The sequence below is a fragment of the Anguilla rostrata genome, chromosome 14, assembly GCF_018555375.3.
Source record: "Anguilla rostrata isolate EN2019 chromosome 14, ASM1855537v3, whole genome shotgun sequence".
In the NCBI taxonomy this organism is placed as follows: Eukaryota; Metazoa; Chordata; class Actinopteri; order Anguilliformes; family Anguillidae; genus Anguilla; species Anguilla rostrata.
Genome location: NC_057946.1, coordinates 40089692 through 40109691, shown reverse-complemented (window position 1 = coordinate 40109691; position 20000 = coordinate 40089692). Strand labels below are relative to the sequence as shown.

The following is a 20000-nucleotide window of genomic DNA, read 5'->3' as shown; positions in this document are numbered from 1 at the left end:
GAGCTGAAAAAGTTTCAGCGACAAAAATTCATAGTAATCGAGGTTCAATTCGACCGGCCTCGTTGTTTCTTCGTTTTCCCCAAGGTGGTGCGTTCGTCTAAGCGAGCAATCTGCAGCGAGGACGGAAACAGAAGCCCCAGGTCCCATCCGTTTCTTTCCATTATCCTGACCCGCTATTCTCTCTCAATACGCCATGATCATCAGCCGCTTCCGCACGGATATCGGGAGGAAAAAAGGGCATGCGATACAGGCCACAACAGGCACGACACACAGAACAACAGGCACGACACACAGAACCATCCATGAGCCCAAAATTAGGTCTATAAATAAAAATGTGAGCCCGCATTAACCCGACGTGGCATGACATAAATCCGAACCCAGCCTTAGAGCGGATGGGCGGATGCGGGCGATCTATTACATTTTCTCTCTCTGTTGGCCAGCCAATCAGTAGACTCACAACAAAAGAACATCGCCCCGCCATAGTACAAATGCATATTTTAATAGAATAGCTCGTCTTTATTATACTCTATTGTCTTCTATTATCTCGTCCGGCCTTCCAGAATGTTTCAGTTCTTGCGTAGCCTATACGAAAACGGCATGCACACGACTTGCAATTTCGTTCAGCACAGACAGCTAGCTTATCTAGTGTCAATACAGTATACTAACAGTTGGAAAATAACATACATTACTTAAATGAATGGGTCGCTCGCCTGCTACTGAAAACCCCATTAAAAGTTACACACGTTTCAGTGACTGTGGCTACACGATGCTTCCAGCGACAGTCCCGGGCACACAGAATAGCAGTTTCTTTCAGATACAGCCTAAACAATGACACATTACAGGTTGTGAACAGTTCTGCTGGCTGGTCTGCAAGCAACGTAGCTACATGTACGATCGCCGCTTCCAAAACGTTTTCAGTAGCCTAGAATAACCCGTGCAAACGATTCTCTTCCAGGCAAATAAGCGAGATATTTTCTAAATGAATGTATTGCGATTGCAATATTTTCTTCTAATAATTTGACGTTTTAGTCACATAATGGCGTGATATGATGCAGTCATATATTACGGTCTATGTCGTACACACCTTATACCCCCATACACTGCATGACCGAATATATACCAGCTGCAACTCACTGTAATGCGAGGAATATTCTTCTTTCCCTGGTAGCCTGACATCTTCTTCTTGTGTTTAAGAAGCGGGTCGCGTTGCTCCGTGCAAGGTCTGCTACGAAAGGACTAGATGCTCGGAACAGTGCGGTTTTAAAAATAACTAATAGTGTTTTTCTTTCTCGTGTTAAAAAAAATCCACCAGGAGACAATCAATGGAAAAATAAATCCGTGAAGCAGTTTCTGTCAGTCGCAAAAAGGAGGCTACCGCTCGCAGAATGGAGAAAGGCTCCCGGCTCCGAAGCAGGTATTTTCTTGTCCCTTGTCTCTGCCGCAGCAGCTAGCCCATCCACACGGACTCAGACACACTGAAAGATTTTCTAAGCGAAGGTCCATCGTACATGCGCAGTGCCCCGCCCTGCTCAGAGGAGACGTCTAGCCCTCCCCATTTCTTTTCCTAAACCGCCTGAAAGAAAAAAAGGGGGGGGCGTGTACAGTATTGTAAAAATGCAAATGAATTTCCACACTTGCCTGGCTGTAATCCCCCCTCATTGGACAGAAGGTGCCTCTCTTTTTATTGTAAAGTAACCGAGGAGACGCCCACATCCCGCGTGACTTAAAAAAAACAGCATCAATTGCAACAGCTCATGGAAAACGTCACCTAATTAGGAATTCTGACTTTGTCCCAAAAGAAGCGCAGTATTGTGTAAAGAGGTCTTCAAATATATATGTATGCTGCTAAAAGCAATAACGAACGAAAGAAAGAAATGAGCGCGAGCCTGCAGAGTATAAACTGTGAAGTAATGCAGTAATACCAGTGAAAACACCAGGACGAACTCAGAGCAACACCCTCCGTAATAGGAATTAAGAAAAAGAGATGGATAGACAGCGGGTAAACAAGGAGCTGAATTGCCGAATTTTAAATAGGAGCTTCATACAGAACATGACCAAAAGAGTAAAGTCTGAGAAATACTTTGAGAATTTGAGCAAGTGGTGGAAAACTATGGTGGGAAAAGTTCAGTTTTGTCCTCTGTGCTTTATTATTCATCCGTTTCAACCATCAGAGTATGTTTAAATAAAAAAGACCAGACCACAACACAACAGTGCTTTGCTGTTCACAGTGACCAGAGAAACAGAGGTGAAGAGGGAGGAGTTTTTTATTTATTTATTTTTTAAATCCTTGTAGTAAAAGTGAACAAGGGAAGGAAATACGCTGAGAGAAAGAAGGAAGAAGTTCACATTATGATCCGCTTTACACACGTGATAAAAAAGGCGAGCGTAAAAAAGCATAAACGGCACCAGACATTCCAGAGAGAGAGAGCAAGAGAGAGAGAGAGAGAGGTTAAATGCACACTGAAGAGGATCAAGTGGGAAATGCTGAGAAAGGAATTCAGCATTGCATTCCGCACCACTCCCTCACCCCCTCCATTACGCTGTCCCAGGGAACGGGACTCACCACTCAGACTGGCATCAGGAAATGGCCATGCCAGATTAGAATGGAATCAGCGTTGCCCACAAAGTCAGAAATAATTTGAATAAATTAATAAATACTAGATATTTACAGATATCAGGACTTCTGGTAAATTAGTTCTCATTTCCTTTTCATTTTTCGATACCTTGAAGTCACTGAAGTTTTTAGATAAGAAATGTCAAGCAATTGGTGAAATGAAATTGAACATAGTTGCATATAAACTGACCATCTAAACATGCAAAAATGTAAAGTTGATCTTTATTTTAAGCCTCTTTGAACACAGCCCGCCAGCAGTTAATTACTTCTTTTTTCTTTTTTGGATAATCTACGTTCTTTTCTTGAGTTGGTAGAACTTTACAGTTTATCCTGCACAAGCAGCTGATTACTTTAGAATTGGGATCAAAAACACTTTATCGCCAAGTATGAGGTTCATACAAAGAATGCCTTGGCACAAGGCTTTGCGTTTGCGGCTCTGCGAGTTGGAGAGGTTTTTCCCGCGGCCATGGTGCAGGGAACGAGTTGTTATCGATCGGGTTCAAATCACTTTGCCCAATCGCGGGAAAGGCGTTGCAGCAGAAGACGGCGGAGGTTCCGCATGCATGGTGACGCATTTTCAGGGTGTGTCACTCGGTCAACTGCAGATAGTGTCGGACGGGAGAGAACGAGCTCTGTTCCGGTCAGCCGTGCTGCTACTGCCGCGCTCAGCCAACTGCGCTGCAGGGAAACAAAACCCGCCAGTGTTAATGCGCAATTATAGAAGCGAGTGAAAGCGAAAATCCTGGTACGGTCTAACCTTACCCCGACGGGTGACGAGCAATCTTTCTGGCTTTGCAGTCCGTATGTTTGTTCCTTATACAAAACTATTACTATATGGCCATTACTATATCTGCATGTCTAGTACACGCTTTACTGAGAATACCTAACACATAATTCATATTATACCAAAAAAAAAACTTAATTTCCTAGATCAATTGGAGATTCAGCTTGTAGCTATTAGAGTAGTGTCCCATTCAAACCCCAAACTTGTTGAAGTGGCACATTCCCTGCACTCTACCAAATCCTTCATCCATATAAATATGTGAAAGTATCTTTTAATTTTCTCACTGTTCTCTTTTGAAGTTTTTGAAGTTCTTATTACTAACTGTGTACACCCCGATCTAGCTAATAAAAGTGCTAGCGGGCAGTCCTTTTTTCTTGTGTCTGTTTACAGGCCATCTGGGCCTTATTCTGATTTCTTAAGGGAATTTGCTGGGTTTTATCACACCTTGCAATTTCAGCAGATAAGGTCTTAATTGTTGGTGATTTCAACATAAATGTGGATAGAAATGGTGACCCCCTAGGAACAGCTTTTGCCTCTATTATTGATTCCATTGGTTTTGTACAGAATGTTTGTGAGCCTACTCACTACCGTGGCCATACCTTAGACTTAGTTCTGTCCCATGGTATCAGTGTGGTAAATCTTACCATCGCACCTCATAACCCTATACTATCAGATAATTTCCTTATTACGTTCAATATTAAGGCATCAAATCCTCCTGTATCAGAGCCTAGACATCACTACAGCTGATCAGTAAACCCTGAGGTTATTCCAAAGTTTATAAATATGCTTCCGGATCATTCCTCTCCACAGAAGAAAAGGCTGATGAAAATGCTGATGAAGCTGCACTGGACCAATTGACTAACCAGCTAACCCTTACCCTCAGGAACACTCTTGATGTTGTTGCCCCCCTTAAAAAAAGAAACCCTAGTCGGAAAAAGAACACTCCATGGTACAACGATACCACCCGGGCCCTGAAGCAGTTTACTAGAAAATTAGAGCGAAAATGGCGGTCAACAAAGCTAGAAGTATTTCATCTTGCATGGAAAAACAGCTTTCTTCAGTATAAGCAAGCTCTTGCTTCTGCTAGATCTGCCTTTTTCTCAAAACTAATTGAACAAAACAGACATAACCCAAAATTTCTATTTAGCGCTGTGGATAAATTAACTAAAAAACAATCATCAGAGTTTTCAACTTATCCCTCCAATCTTAGCAGCATTGACTTCATGAACTTTTTCAAACAGAAAATTGAGGCTATTAGAGACCAGATTTCCAAACTGTCTCCATCATGCACTATTCCTGTTCATGTTAATAAACAGCCCCGCACCTGGTTACAACAGGAAGATTTACAGACAGCGGTACTAAACTGTTTTACGCCCATTAGCATGGTCGAGTTATCCAAATTAGTTATGTCTTCAAAACCGACGACCTGTCTACTCGATCCTATTCCTTCAAATTGGATTAAAGAACTATTTCCGGTACCAGGCCAGCATATACTAAAAATCATTAACACATCCCTAGTCACAGGATACGTACCTGAGTCACTAAAAGTGGCAGTTATTAAGCCATTATTGAAGAAACCAAACCTAGAACCTGATAAATTGGAAAATTATAGACCTATTTCAAACCTTCCATTTCTATCAAAATTATTGGAGAAAACAGTTGCTAAGCAACGAAGTGCATACCTTAGCTTCTTGAAGTATTCCAATCTGGGTTTAGACCCCACCACAGCACAGAAACCGCACTTATCAAGGTTACAAATGATTTACTACTGTCAGCCGACCGTAACTCTGTGTCGGTTCTTGTGCTCCTTGACCTGAGTGCAGCTTTTGACACAATTGATCATGGAATTCCACTGGACAGACTCCAGGCCTGTGTTGGACTTCATGGACAGGCACTCGCATGGTTTGGATCATACCTATGTGACAGGAAACAGTTTGTCAAATTAAAAGAAGAAGAGTCCAGCTCCTCAATAATGAAATATGGTATTCCACAAGGATCACTAGGACCAGTACTCTTCTCGCTATATATGCTACCACTTGGCAATATTATCCGGGCACATGGTGTAGAGTTCCACTGTTATGCGGACGATACTCAGATTTATATTTCAATGAAACCTGGCGAAGCACTGCCGCTTTCACAGTTAGAGGCCTGTATTGTAGATATCAAGGTTCGGATGCTTTCAAATTTTCTGCTCCTAAATTCAGATAAGACTGAAATGTTGGTTTTAGGTCCCAAAATATTAAGGGAGAAATTGTCTACTCTCACCTTAAACTGTGATGGTTGTTTGGCTGAACCTAATATGGTCGTTAAAGACCTTGGTGTCACCATTGATCCTGATCTATCTTTTGACACCCATATAAAAAACATCCAGAATTGCCTTCTTTCAGCTACGCAACATAGCTAAAATTAGACATTTCCTGTCAGTTGGGGATGCTGAAAAATTGATCCATGTGTTTGTTACGTCTAGGTTATTTTACTGTAATGCCCTGCTTTCTGGCTGCCCTAATAACTCGTTAAAGAGTCTCCAGCTTGTGCAGAATGCAGCTGCTCGTATCTTGACCAGAACTAAGAAGTATGAGCACATTACACCAGTACTAGCGTCGCTTCACTGGCTACCCATTAAGCATAGGATAGATTTCAAGGTTTTGCTCCTGACTTTTAAAGCTCTGCATGGACGTGCACATGTATACATATCTAACCTGCTCCTACCTTATAAGCCCACAAGGTCACTCCGATCCCAAGACGCAGGCTACTTGGTAGTCCCAAGAATTTCCAAAAACCTAAAAGGTGGTAGGGCTTTCTCCTACAGGGCCCCACTACTGTGGAACCAGCTTCCAAAATTTATAAAGGAGTCAGGCTCAGTCTCAATATTTAAATCTAGATTAAAAACGCACCTCTATGCTCAGGCTTATAATCAGTTGTAGTCTGGAGACAGGGTGCGAGAAGCCTGTAGTCATAGACCTTTGTAGGTGGCAATCCTTTCCTTACTGTCACTTGTCAATCAGCTGTGACCAAACTTTACATGGGCTGGCTCTTGATAGGCGGGTATGGTTGTCTACCCCTCATGACTGCATGGGCTCTCCATCCCTGTCCTAGTAGCTATGCAGCCATATAGTACTCCTGGCGGGGTCCCCCCAATATATACTACTGCCACTTTACCCACTGTCTGCTATATTGCAAATTCCCTCATTGCCGTTTCTACCCTCTTCCCCACGCTGCCGGCGGGGCTCTTGCCCCGATCTTCGATAGTGCTTTGAGAGTCGTCTGGTCTCCCCCACCTCTGCGGTCCAGCCCCTCTTTCGTCATTGCCTCCACCCTGCCCACATCTGGCGCCACCTGCTGTTCCCCATCACCGCCACCCGGCCCCACCCATCATCTGAGCCACATCATCAACCTTATAAAACTGGCTGACATGCTGGTCACCAGTCGGCACCCTGAGCCGACCAGAGGAGGATGGGTTTCCCCCTCGAGCCTGGTTCCTTCCAAGGTTTCTTCCCATCTGCCACAGGGAGTTTTTCCTTGCCACTGTTGCCTTAGGCTTGCTTCTTTGGGGGATTAGGCCAGGGTTGTCTGTAAAGCGTATTGTGACAACTGCTGTAAAATACGCTATACAAATAAAATTGGAAATTAAATTTGAAATTTGAATTGTTGTCTGTAGCTGAACAGTGTTCTATTAACTGGGATTATACCCCAGTGGCTTCAGTTCCCTTTACCAGATGAAGGGTGGTTTTTGCACCTAGAGCAAAGTACTTGACTTGATTTGCTCTAGTAAATATCCATCCTTCCATCCATTATCTATACCCGCTTGTCCTGGGCAGGGTCACGGGGAGCCTATCCCAGCATGCATTGGGCCGCCAATCTATCACAGGGTACACCCATCCTTCACTCACCATTCACTCACACATTCATACCTATGGGCAATTTAGTGTCTCCAATCAGCCTACCTGCATGTTTTTGGACTGTGGGAGTGAACCGGAGAACCCGGAGGAAACCCACGTGGACACAGGGAGACCATGCAAGCTCCACACAGAAAGGCCCAGGCTGAATTCAAACCCAAGACCTTCTTGCTGTGAAGCGACAGTGCTGCCCACTGCACCACCGTGCCGCCCTTCCGTAAATATCCAACACTGGAAATGGTAACACACAGAACATTCATATGGAGTAAGGGGCACAAAGGGCGTTGGCATGTTCTCATCTCGTTCAGGGTGAGCTGCCATTTGTTAAAGTCTTGCACTAGTCCATACTTGGCCAGAGGTACTCAGGGTACCCTGAGGCTCTCTGCACTCTCGGATTGTGCACTCTATCAGAGAGACGCACTCAACTGTGTCTTGGCTTTGCCATAAAGCTGCTAAAGTCCAACTTCAGAGACTGGCTACCCCCCCTCAGGGAGGAGCTCACAGGTCGTCAGACAAGGAACTCAAACAAACTGGCCATCCCAAGATGTCGAACTGAGAGATACAGGAGATCACCAATCCCCTATATGTGCAGACTCCTAAATGACAGCGGATTTTAAATTTAAATTTGGGATACGAGATTAGATCTCCGCTTAGATAATTGCAATATTTTAAATTTTTAGTCTACTTAGTATTGATGTTTTATTGTAACAGCAAAATAATTCAGTGTTTTTAATGACAACTGTCTTTATGAACCTGTAATAATGCTGAAAGGTCGATAAATTAAAAAAACACTCGCATGCGACCTTTTGGGTTCGAAACATAAACAAGACCAGGTTAAAACCTAGTATATGGCTGGACTTGACAGTGTTTCCTCTCGGATGTTTTTCAGCAGCGGGGGCAAGGGTTTTGTTGTACCTGGGTGGTGCGCGCGTGCCGCCGGCGTCGGAGTGAATATCAATAGGTCATTTAAAAATATGAAATAAAATGACACTTGACTGCAAAACAAAATGTAGAACATATTTATTGACATCTACTTATTCATGCATAATGCCTCTTTGAGCCACTACTTACAGATAGCACTGTATATTAGCCTCAGTTTGCAGCCTGGCTGAGAGCCATGGGTGGAACCTTGTCTTGTCTACCCATTTAAGGTCCCAGCCTGATAGCCTGTGCTTAGTCTTCGTTTTCTCTCCTCTCTCCTGTCCTCCTCCACTCTCCTCTCCACTCTGATCTCTTTCTGCCCTCTCTCCTGCTTCATTCTGCTCTCCTGCTCCACTCGCCTCCACTACTCCTGCCTGTCTACTTGTTTAATAAGGTTACATTTGAAAATGAGTAACGTTAGATCATTCTCTCACATTACAAGTAGTTGATCACGCAACCAGTAAGAACATTAAAATATTGTAGTAGCCACCACTAACGTTACATATTTTAGAACTAGAAGGCATTTCTTTCCCTTAAAAACTTTGAGGTATAGCTAAGAACCTTGAGCCCCTCTCTAACGAAAGTAACGTTAGAGCGAAAGCACATTATCGACCACCCGAAGGGTGGGACGTGTATCGACCACCTGAACCGCTAGTGTATTTACTTTGTAATTTATTAGAGAGAACTGGACATTGTTACCTATTAAAATGTAAGTCCTGTAAAAATACACATACTAAACTGTCTAAATGTGAAAAACCAACCTCATACATATACATTTAGTTATATATAGCCTTATTTACTATATCAACTTTCAGACAAGCAACATGCTCGGAATTATCTCATTGCGACCCACTAAACCCAGTTTGCTTCGTTGCTTCATAATTTCAACTGCTTTCCTGCTTTCCTAACGGCTATTTTTCATCCTGCGACTTGGGTTACAACAGTGAATATGTACGGATTCCTAGACATGCTGATAGCGACCACCCTTTCTCATAGTAACCTCAAATACAGAAGACAGGACACCTATACAGTATGCTATGAAATTGATATCAAGTTCCATTCATTTATATGAGGTGGTCGATACAGGTCCCCTTAGCAACCAAAAGTTAGAGTTGGGCTACCTCTGGCTTATTTGCAGGCACTGAAAAAAATCACAAAAGTACTGAAAAAATAACCACTGGAGGATAACAAGGACATTTTTTCCGACATAACTAGGTACAGGTTGCTAGCGATATTTCACCTATTTCATAGTTGCAAATCTGTTTACGTTACCTAGCTTGTTAGCTGGAACATTATTCCACGATATATTATTAATATTAATGAGAATTAGTTGGCCATGAACATCAATAGAGAATACATTGCAAATGCTTATTTAAACTGTAAAATCTATCAAACTTAACGTTAGCTAGTTAAATCTACCTTTGTTCTTGTTCTCTGGTAACGTAATCCTATCCTCTGCTGTGTTTGTCACTCTGCCTGAGGAGAATGCTGTACTCGCGCTGTTGTTTATTTGGTTGTCATGACACACGTGATCCGGCTGACCAATAATGTAACTTCATCACTCAGTCACTCACTCAGTCACTCAGTCACAGACATTCGCGTTTGTAGGGCTGGCCCCGCTGTTGCGATCCGGCCAAAAAAAGAGGGATTAACTCTCTACTGCGGGTGACCTCAACAGGACACTGATACCACGCTACGCAGGGGCGATGTGTGACTCGTTCAGGACACTGATACCACGCTACGCAGGGGCGATGTGTGACCCGTTCAGGACACTGATACCACGCTATGCAGGGGCGATGTGTGACCCGTTCAGGACACTGATACCACGCTACGCAGGGGCGATGTGTGACCCGTTCAGGACACTGATACCACGCTACGCAGGGGCGATGTGTGACCCGTTCAGGACACTGATACCACGCTACGCAGGGGCGATGTGTGACCCGTTCAGGACACTGATACCACGCTACGCAGGGGCGATGTGTGACCCGTTCAGGACACTGATACCACGCTACGCAGGGGCGATGTGTGACCTCTTCAGGCCTTGCTGAGTGTCTCCAGCTCACTGAACCATGATATCTGATCAAAACTTTACCATGTGTCTGCAGCACAGAGGTGCTAGAAGGTACTCTACAATGTCCAGATCTCCAAACGTGGAGAACATCAGTACTCTGGAACACACGAGTGTGACATCATCAGCAGGGCATAGAGGCCCATTAAGAACCAACAGGTGAAGAGTTAACCAAAGAAACCAACAAATACCACAACACAGATGATCTATCTTCACACAACTATAGACTTCCGGTCTGTGTTTGTTTATTATTGGGTTTGTGTTTACTGGCTAATATGGCACCGATTACAAACGGAGTGAAAGTTAAACTGATGAGCAGACTGACGTTGGGCTCAGGTTGTTGTGCTGTGGGGTGCAACCTGGAACAAATGCCATTTCGAAAATTTGTAAAAATACATTATTTAACTTTGTAACCCCACTAGGGAATTGTGAAACGAATTGCTTGAATCCCTGCGATTATTATAGCTGGTGCTTGCCCATTGTTACTTCGTATTTTTGAGAAATAACTGGACATCGTTACCTATTAAAATGCAAGTCCTGTAAAAATACACATAAACTGTATAAATAAATAAACCAACTTCATACATACACATTTAGTAATACTAATACAGCCTTATTTACTATATCAACTTTAAGACAAGCAACACGCTGGTAATTATCTCATCGTGACCCATTAAAGCCAATGGCGCAGACGTTGCTTCATACTTTCAAACTGCTTTCCCAACGGCTATTTTGCGTCCTGCGACTTGAGTTACGACAGTGAATATGTACGGATTCCTAGACGTGCTGATAGCGACCACCCGTTCTCATATTAGCCTCAAATACTCAAGACAGGACACTTATACAGTATGCTAGCAAATTTATGTTAAGTTCCATTCATTTATATAGGGTTGTAGATACACGTCCCCTTAGCAACCAAAAGCTAGCGTTGGACCACTTATTTGCCGGCACAGAAAAAAAAATCGTGAAAGTGTTGAAAAAATAACCACGGGAGGATAACAAGGACATTTTTCCCTACTTAACTAGGTACAGGTTGTTCCCGATATTTCACCTATTTCATATATAGTTGCAAATCAGTTTACGTTTTCCTGTCTGTCGAAAGAAGGTGGTCGAATAGGTGCTCTCACTGTAGCACTGACTTTGTTTCAGGTAACAAACTCATGATAAGCGATAGCTAATAGCTAGCTGACCAGTAACAAGCCTTCAATAGTTATGAACGAGAATTAGCTAACTAAATTGATTGTAGCTAGCTAGCTAGCTAAATGTATCTAACATTGTATAAATAAATTATACACAGAAACGTTGGATCAATGCTAGTAGTTGATACGCTATAGCTACGTTTTGAACGAACGTTATGATACCTGTTTCCAATGACTTGACAAAGTTACACTGCCTGATCATTTTTGTTGTGGTAACCTAGCAAGATGACCCAAACTATTAGAGCCACGATGTTTTTCCATCAATGAATGCTATACAAATAAATACCTATAGTAATTGCATTGGCTACACATGCTGCCCAGCACTAGCCCCATTTTGTGTCTCATGTAATCATCGTTTTTAAGCAATGTAATAGAAAGAGTGCACTTTTTACACAAGAATGTGCATGTAACCAGACGAGTTATGGATTATGCAAGGAATGTATGATGCTCCGCAAGGTGCAATACTGGCAACAGTTATGTTTCTGTCGCTTGTTTTTCTGGTGGTGGAACGTTATCGCATTTAAGTTTGGCCAAGTAACGGTTCTTCTCTTCGACTGGTAACCCCAAATAATACTGACTTGACATAGTTTTAACTAGCTAGCTAACATAATTTACTTGTTATTTATTTTGCTTGTTATCAGAAATAGTCTAAAGGGACTCTGTTGTTATTGATTGTTTGCGGAAGTCTGCCGGAAGTTAAGTTAGGGCCAGAACAACGCACACGCGCAATAACGTTTGTTTATGTTGTTACCGTTGAAAGCGTCTATACCTACAGTGATCGCAATCATTAATCAGAGATCGTCATATCTCATCATTTCATACCACGTCTTATTTCTAATTCTGTTCAACTCAAAAGGAAATCAGTTCGCTAAAAGAAATCATGGTAAATGGACTGCATTTATATAGCGCTTTACAATTGATGCCTCTCATTCACCAGAGCATTTAGGGGTTAGGTGTCTTGCTCAGGGACACTTCGACACACACAGGGTGGGGCTTGAACCGGAAACCCTCCGACTGCCAGACAACCGCTCTTACCTCCTGAGCTATGTCGCCCCTAATGCCCCTAAATCAGTCGTCTAAAGCTTTTATTAAAGGGTGTTTTTATTCATTTTGGTTTCGCCATGCAGAAATTACACCACTTTTTTTATACATAGTCCCCCATATCAGAGCACCATAATATTTGGGACAAATTGCTTCGCAAGTGTTTCTGATTTGCCAGGTGTGTTTAATTGCTTACTGTGTAGGTATAAGATAGATTTTAGTATCTAGTCTTGATTCAAGCCTTTTGATTGCCTTTGGAGTCTGTTAGTCTGTTTCACTGTTTGTCCAAAAGTCAAGGAAGCCATCATGAGGCTGAGAAATAAGGAAAACAGTCAGAGACATAGGCCAAAACTCATGCTTACTAACATCAACTGTTTGGAACATCATTAAGAAGAAAGAGAGCACCGGTGCGCTCAGTAATTGCAAAGGGCCTGGTAGGCCAAGTAAGAACTCTACAGTTGATGACAAAAAAATACTCACCATAACAGAGAAAAACCCCAAAACACCTGTCCATCAGATCAGAACGCTCTGCAGGAGGAAGGCGTGGATGGGTCAGTGACTACTGTCCACAGAAGACTTCATGAACAGAATAACAGAGGCTACACCGCAAGATACAAACTGTTAGTTCACCACAAAAACAGGACAGCCAGGTTACAGTTCACTAAAAGTACCCAAAAGAGCCTGCAGAGTTCTGGAAACTGGTATTGTGGGCAAATGAGATCAAGATTCACTTGTATCTGAGTAATGGCAAGAGCAAAGTGTGGAGGCCAAAAGGAACTGCCCAAGATCCAATACACCCCCCTCATCTGTGAAACGTGGTGGTGGGGGTGTCATGGTTTGGGTATGCATGGCTGCCACAGGTACTGGCTCACTTGTCTATTGATTATGTAACTGCTAACGGTTGTAGCAGAATGAATTGTGAAGTGCACAGAAGCATCTTATCTGCTGAAGTTCAAAGAAGTGCCTCCAAACTCATTGGATGGTGCTTCATCCTACAACAAGACAGTGATTCAAAACATACTGCTAATGCAAGAAAGGAGTTTTCTAAGCCAAAAATAGGACAATTCTTCAACTGGCCGAGTTATTCACCCAAACTGAATTGAATTGAACATGCGTTTATTACACTGAAGAGAAAACATATGGCAACTAGCCATCGAAACAAGCAAGATCTGAAGAGCTGCCGTGTAGGCCTGGCAGAGCGTCACTAGAGGTGATAACATGAATATGTCCCAGTATGATTAGGCAAACCCAGGGCAGCCGGGCCCTGGATACAGCCTGCCGGGCACATTGCCTTTCAGAAATTGGAACTTCTGACCCATGACTTTTTGTCCATTAATTCAACACACTAACTGGAATACATTTCACATGATTGCAAGTGCTTGAGATTGAGTTTCTCTTTGTTCCATGTAACTGAACACCGCACTCTCGGTGTGGAACCATTTTTACATTTGTACTGATAGTAGATCTGTAAGTGATCCTAAATATGCAGTTGTATGATTGGATGCCGTATATGCTGCAAGCTCTCCAACATCATTGACGAGGGAAATCTCCAGCTTGTACTGAATATCACCAACAAAAAAAAAACACTATGAGAATAACTTTGAAGCATACCAACAGATTTAACCTCAGACAGAAGGTTCTTATATTTACAATGTCAATATTACAAGAGGTCAGTGACCTTTGGGGGAATGTGGCATGTGTTTGTGAAACACATTAAAAAAGAGGTGTTCTTAGAGAACAGTTGTGTTTTTGCTTAATAACAACTTCAGACTCTCTTTTCTTAGCTTTTCAGTTATCTGATGTTCCCAGCACCTCCCGTGCCTTTAGGAAAATTAGATGGTAATCACCTTAAAGAACAGGAAGAGCAAATAGCAGGAATCTCATTCTCTGGTAGACAGGCTGACCTTTAACCTCTGAAACACCACCTTAACCAGTCCTTCCCAAACTGTGCTGTGTTGTATCTGCACTATGTCCCGATTTTCAGACCAGTGATTTGAAACTGTACCTGTTACACACTCTGCAGCAATTATAGTTTGCATGCAGTTTCTATTGCACACATTAAAAACATTTTATTCCACGTTTGAACTTATGGTAAGCAATATTTCTAAAAGGGGTGGGATACAAAAAATGAATTCACAGCTGGTTGTGAGAGCAGGAATAAAATAGAATCGTTGACGTAAAACTCCATCAAACCAATCCCACACCACCTTGGAGTGCTCTTAAGAAGTCCAGACCAGCGATTACAGGGTTAAATATGAAAGAAAACAATGAGGGGACTTCGGGATTGGACAGATCAGTTCTAGGTCCTGTTTGCTTTTATTAGTCAAGTCAGTGCATGAATAAAATGAGCGGAATCAACCATGAACGGAAGCTACTATACGATTTCATGTAGCGCGAGGTCTCCGCACTTGGTTTTGCGTGGGTGCACATATTTGACAAACCAAACTATTCAGACCCCGTAAATGGGTGGGATAGGCACACGTGGCAGGTAAATGACAACGTTTTCTCTTCGAGTCCTGAGTGAGATTTTACTCATTTCGAAGAGTGAAATTACCTGTGGAAAGGGTGCAGAACGAATGAATAAAATAATAATAGTGTTGTAGATGTGATTAAAATGGGGCGTGGTTTTTCAGGGCCATTAAAAATAGCTCTCATTCAGGAAAGTCCACACGTTTGATAAAATCCTTCGGTTAAAAGCTTGATCCGTCTGGTTGTCGGAGTTCCGGCGTGACTCCGCACAAAATCAACACGCCCTACCTGATCGATGAGGTTCTGCAGCGTCTCTTTGCCAGTGCTTCTCCGTATCTCAACCTTCCTTCTGGCGGGTTGAGAGAGGATCTCACCCTGCTTATCAATGACCAGGGCGCCCGCCTCTCTACTGTTCCTGCCCGCTGACACGGAATCAAAATCCAGGGTCTTTTTCTCGGTGGAGCTCTCCACCGGGCACAACATGCCACAGAATTTGGGGCTACCCGGCCCCGCGTATTTAAAGAAAGCGGGCACGTCTTCGGTGGTCGACATGGTCCCAGTTGATTACCCGGGGCTCGGCTTGCCTTGCTTCTTGCTAAATATTTCAGGGACGCATGTAATAACTGTGACCGAATCGAGGGACGAAGTGCAGATTCGTCCACTGTGGAAGTGTAGCTCAGATAAGTCTCTCCAATCTCCAGCGCTACAGACGGCGGGAAATGAAGAGGCTACAGTGATCGCAATCATTAATCAGAGATCGTCATATCTCATCATCTCATATCACGTCTTATTTCTAATTCTGTTCAACTCAAAAGGAAATCAGTTCGCTAAAAGAAATCAGTCGTCTAAATCTTTGCAACAAGCATGCTTTATAGTTTCACGCTTATTACCATGATTTTAATAGGAAGGCATGCTAATGATTATAGACAGTACAATATGTTGCACACATTCAACTAATTTAAGCGTTTACATTAGTAGAGCGCTCATTGGCAGAGGCAGAGGCACAAAAGCAAGAACCCGCGAAGTTACGCGGTGCCATGCTCGTTTTGCTGCCATGTAGATAAAACCCGGCTCTCTCATTACGTGCACGAAGAGCAGACAGGCAGCCGCAGTCTTCGACAGACCCTTAGAGCCGTAGGCTCAGGGAGAGGCGGGGGAAAAGGTAGGCTAGTGTATTATGTTAAGTTGAAAGTAACTTCAGTGGTGAAAGAACCGGTTGGCTGAGAGATCCAGATGGGGAAGAACCTGTAAACTCTCCGTCCGGAAGTGGTCTGGTGTCGGTGCTGAAAAATGAAATGAATATACAAATACACATTAGCCATCTGCCTTTTAGAGGTGTTATTATTTATTCAAAGGCATTGGATTATGGCTCTACTTATAATGTGCCCTCATTTCTGACTGTTTAATGCGAGATAAACTCCATTTGGTGGGCACTAAATAGTACTGTCGGGTTTTCGATTAAAGAAACAAATTATTTTAATCGCGAGATGAAATGGCATCCAAACCAAATTAATAGCCCACTATTTTAAAGTTACTTTTCTACCATACGCTACAGTACACATCAGTGTCGAATGGACGATGTTGGTAAAAAATATTTCATTTTAATTTTATTTTGAGAAAGTTGATGATTTACAGTAAACTATGACGCTGTGGTGCGAAATCGAATTCGATGCTAGCATGTGCTTTTACACAAACGAAAAAGCTCATTGTTGTGCCCACTGCACTGACTCGTCATGCCCCAGGCTACCGAAAACAGGGCGCTGTCCTTTCAGCACCATGCAGTCGGGCACGTGCACGGCTAAACTGAGAAGGTAGTCCACGTCTTGAACTTTGGGAACATGCAACCCGGAAAGGGATACATTAATTTGAAACAAATTATAATTATATTTATAATACGGATGATCAACGGCCATCAAAACTGTGATTCACATTAACAATGGCGTTTAAAAAACTGCGTTCACAGGCAAGACAAAATGTGACTTACGAGTCGCTATTGAGGGGTAATCATGCCTCCACCTAAATATCACAAAACATTAAGACCTACTTTTGACTCCCAGAAAAAAATGTACAATATTTCTACGTTTAGATTTACGTTTAGTCTGCGTTTTGGCTCAGGTTGACGTTTAATAATATTCCGCACTAAGTCAGACAAAAGACGGTTTTCTTCTTGTCTCAAAAGCGCCCTGCCCTTAATTATTGCAGTTAGGATCCAGTTTCCATAACAACTCGGTAGCCAAAACTCTCGCCAGAGGATTGGGGGTCAGTGTGTGTTGGCGGGTGTTCGCAGAAAGGATTTCGCTTGGAAGAGAGTAAAAAGGTTGAATGGATGCGGGGCTACGATTACCACACCCACAATGTCCACGGGCATGCTCGGCCAGCAGGGCAATGAAGTATTTCAGAGCCTCGTGCCTACTTTTTCCGTCGCCAAGATTTTCCTATTCATCAAAAAAAAAAAAAAAAACAATAAATAAATGAATAAAGACCTAATACTAAACATAATATCATGTTTTAAGTCAAACACGCAAGAGCACAATAATAGTTATTTGATCTTTCTGTTTTTCTACTCGTATAGTATACTCTAGAATTGACCTGCTTGCTATATTGTGGTCTGTCTACAACGTTCTTACTTTGATCTAAGCCTCTCACTCACTTCAGAGTAAACTCCACCCCTCTTCCCAATATGGAACCTCAGAACACCTGCTTCCAGCCAATCCACAGGCTAAATCCCAATGGCTCCTCCCAGTGCAACTTGTGATGTTGCTATGGGTTACCGGGTGGTGTTTCCTAGGACTGTGAGACTGCGATGTAAATACATGCATCCTCCTTTCAATAAATTGTGATAATGCTTGTTTCACCCTTGTAGGAAAAGCAAATTCAAATATTAAGGCTTACTTATTTAACGTGACAATATTTTACCTGGATCTAAAATAATAAAGGTAATTGATTCAGTATAAAATAACTACTTTAACTGAAAATGTATCAGCTCTTTAAAAATGTACCACAGTCATGTTTACCAAAAGAGCAACACATATGTAGGGAAAACATTTAAAATGGTGTCAGCCGTCTTTCAGTGACACAATGATACTACGGGACAATTATGTCATGACAGCCCAGGCCCTGTCTAAAGCTGCATATGTAAATAATTACAGTTTCAATTGTCAGTCATTCATGGACTGTATATCCGACACAACAATATGAGTATGTTAATACATTCTTTCACGTGAAAACCTGGGCACGCAGAAGGTCACATAACCACTTACGCATGTTTTTCTACTGCTGACATGTCATCAACATGGAGGAGTTAACAGCTGCAGGTACAGGTCTACAGGGAGCAGTTAACACAGCTGCAGGTACAGGTCTACAGGGAGCAGTTAACACAGCTGCAGGTACAGGTCTACAGGGAGCAGTTAACACAGCTGCAGGTACAGGTCTACAGGGAGTTAACACAGCTACAGGTACAGGTCTACAGGGAGCAGTTAACACAGCTGCAGGTACAGGTCTACAGGGAGCAGTTAACACAGCTGCAGGTACAGGTCTACAGGGAGTTAACACAGCTGCAGGTACAGGTCTACAGGGAGGAGTTAACACAGCTGCAGGTACAGGTCTACAGGGGGGAGTTAACACAGCTACAGGTACAGGTCTTCAGGGAGGAGTTAACACAGCTACAGGTACAGGTCTACAGAGAGCAGTTAACACAGCTGCAGGTACAGGTCTACAGAGAGGAGTTAACACAGCTACAGGTACAGGTCTACAGGGAGGAGTTAACACAGCTGCAGGTACAGGTCTACAGGGGGGAGTTAACACAGCTGCAGGTACAGGTCTACAGGGGGGAGTTAACACAGCTGCAGGTACAGGTCTACAGAGAGGAGTTAACACAGCTACAGGTACAGGTCTACAGGGAGGAGTTAACACAGCTACAGGTACAGGTCTACAGGGAGGAGTTAACACAGCTGCAGGATGCACTGTGGTACAGGACTGCGTAAAAGCCTTCCTAATATTTTATTTTACGTGGGAACAGCCACTTCATTAATGAAATGACTATGAATAAATACTCTGCTGCCTTTCCAACAAGAGGGTAATAATGATAAACAAATGAACATATAAATAAATAAATGGTGAAATGCAATAATTATTTGTGTAGACTTTCACTTTTATTTTTTTAAGGGGTTTGTAAAGGGAAAACGAACAAATATAAAACCATGTCCGAATATCAATCGCTGTATTACTGTTACTATTATAGTTATAAATACCTATGAGGAATTCCTATTGTTTCCTGGACATTTTTTTCAACAGAATGATTTAGAGTTAGAATTTCATGGGAAATCAATACAGACCTTGTGTTTCAGGGTCAAATAATCACTGGCTATACTCATTAATTCATTGGTCAGACACTACCATGTGACACGCTGTGAAGGCCAGTGGGTTGTGTGGCTGGGAGCGACTGAAGAGGAGCATTCTGGGTAAATTGATTGGCAGGGGGTTTTGGAGAAAGCGGGCTTTGACATTACGGGCGTGCCGGTAATATCTCACTCCCGTTGAGCCCGACAGATTCCCGCACCCGCTGCTGCACTGCGCTATAAGCTTTCACTGACTGTCTTAAGCCCTATTCGCACGGGACTAGTATTACCTGGGGACCTTTAGTAACTTGTAATAATTGCGGAGGTCGTCTGTGATCTTAATGCCGTGCGAATCTGCCATGTCCGTAATTAGTAAAGTAAAAATTCCACCGCAAATTACCTACCATATTTCGCCAAACACAGAAGTCATGTGATAATATTAGTCCCGCGCGAATCGGTATCTCGGTGATTTGGGGTCGTATTTTACTATTACGCAGAGCAGAGCCTTTACATTTTCAATCATATCCGGGGATAATGTCAGTAAATTCACGTAAAATACAGATTTCACTTATCCAGTCCGAACGCGCTGCACGAAACACAGACGTGGGGGGGGGGGGGGGGGAGGAATAATTTCTAAATCACATGAGGTCCCCAGGTAATACTAGTCCCGT

The 20000-nt window shown here is 42.8% G+C and overlaps 1 protein-coding gene across 1 annotated transcript in view; it reads right to left on the bottom strand.

The window, feature by feature from the left end:
• Positions 1 to 1518, bottom strand: part of LOC135239961 (dihydropyrimidinase-related protein 2-like) — a 37892-nt gene extending 36374 nt beyond the window's left edge. Inside the window, exon 1 of the mRNA XM_064308983.1 lies at positions 1135 to 1518. Coding sequence (XP_064165053.1) covers positions 1135 to 1176 — 42 coding nt within the window. The 5' untranslated portion in view covers positions 1177 to 1518. The remainder of the gene's footprint in view (positions 1 to 1134) is intronic.
• Positions 1519 to 20000: the final 18482 nt, after the last annotated feature.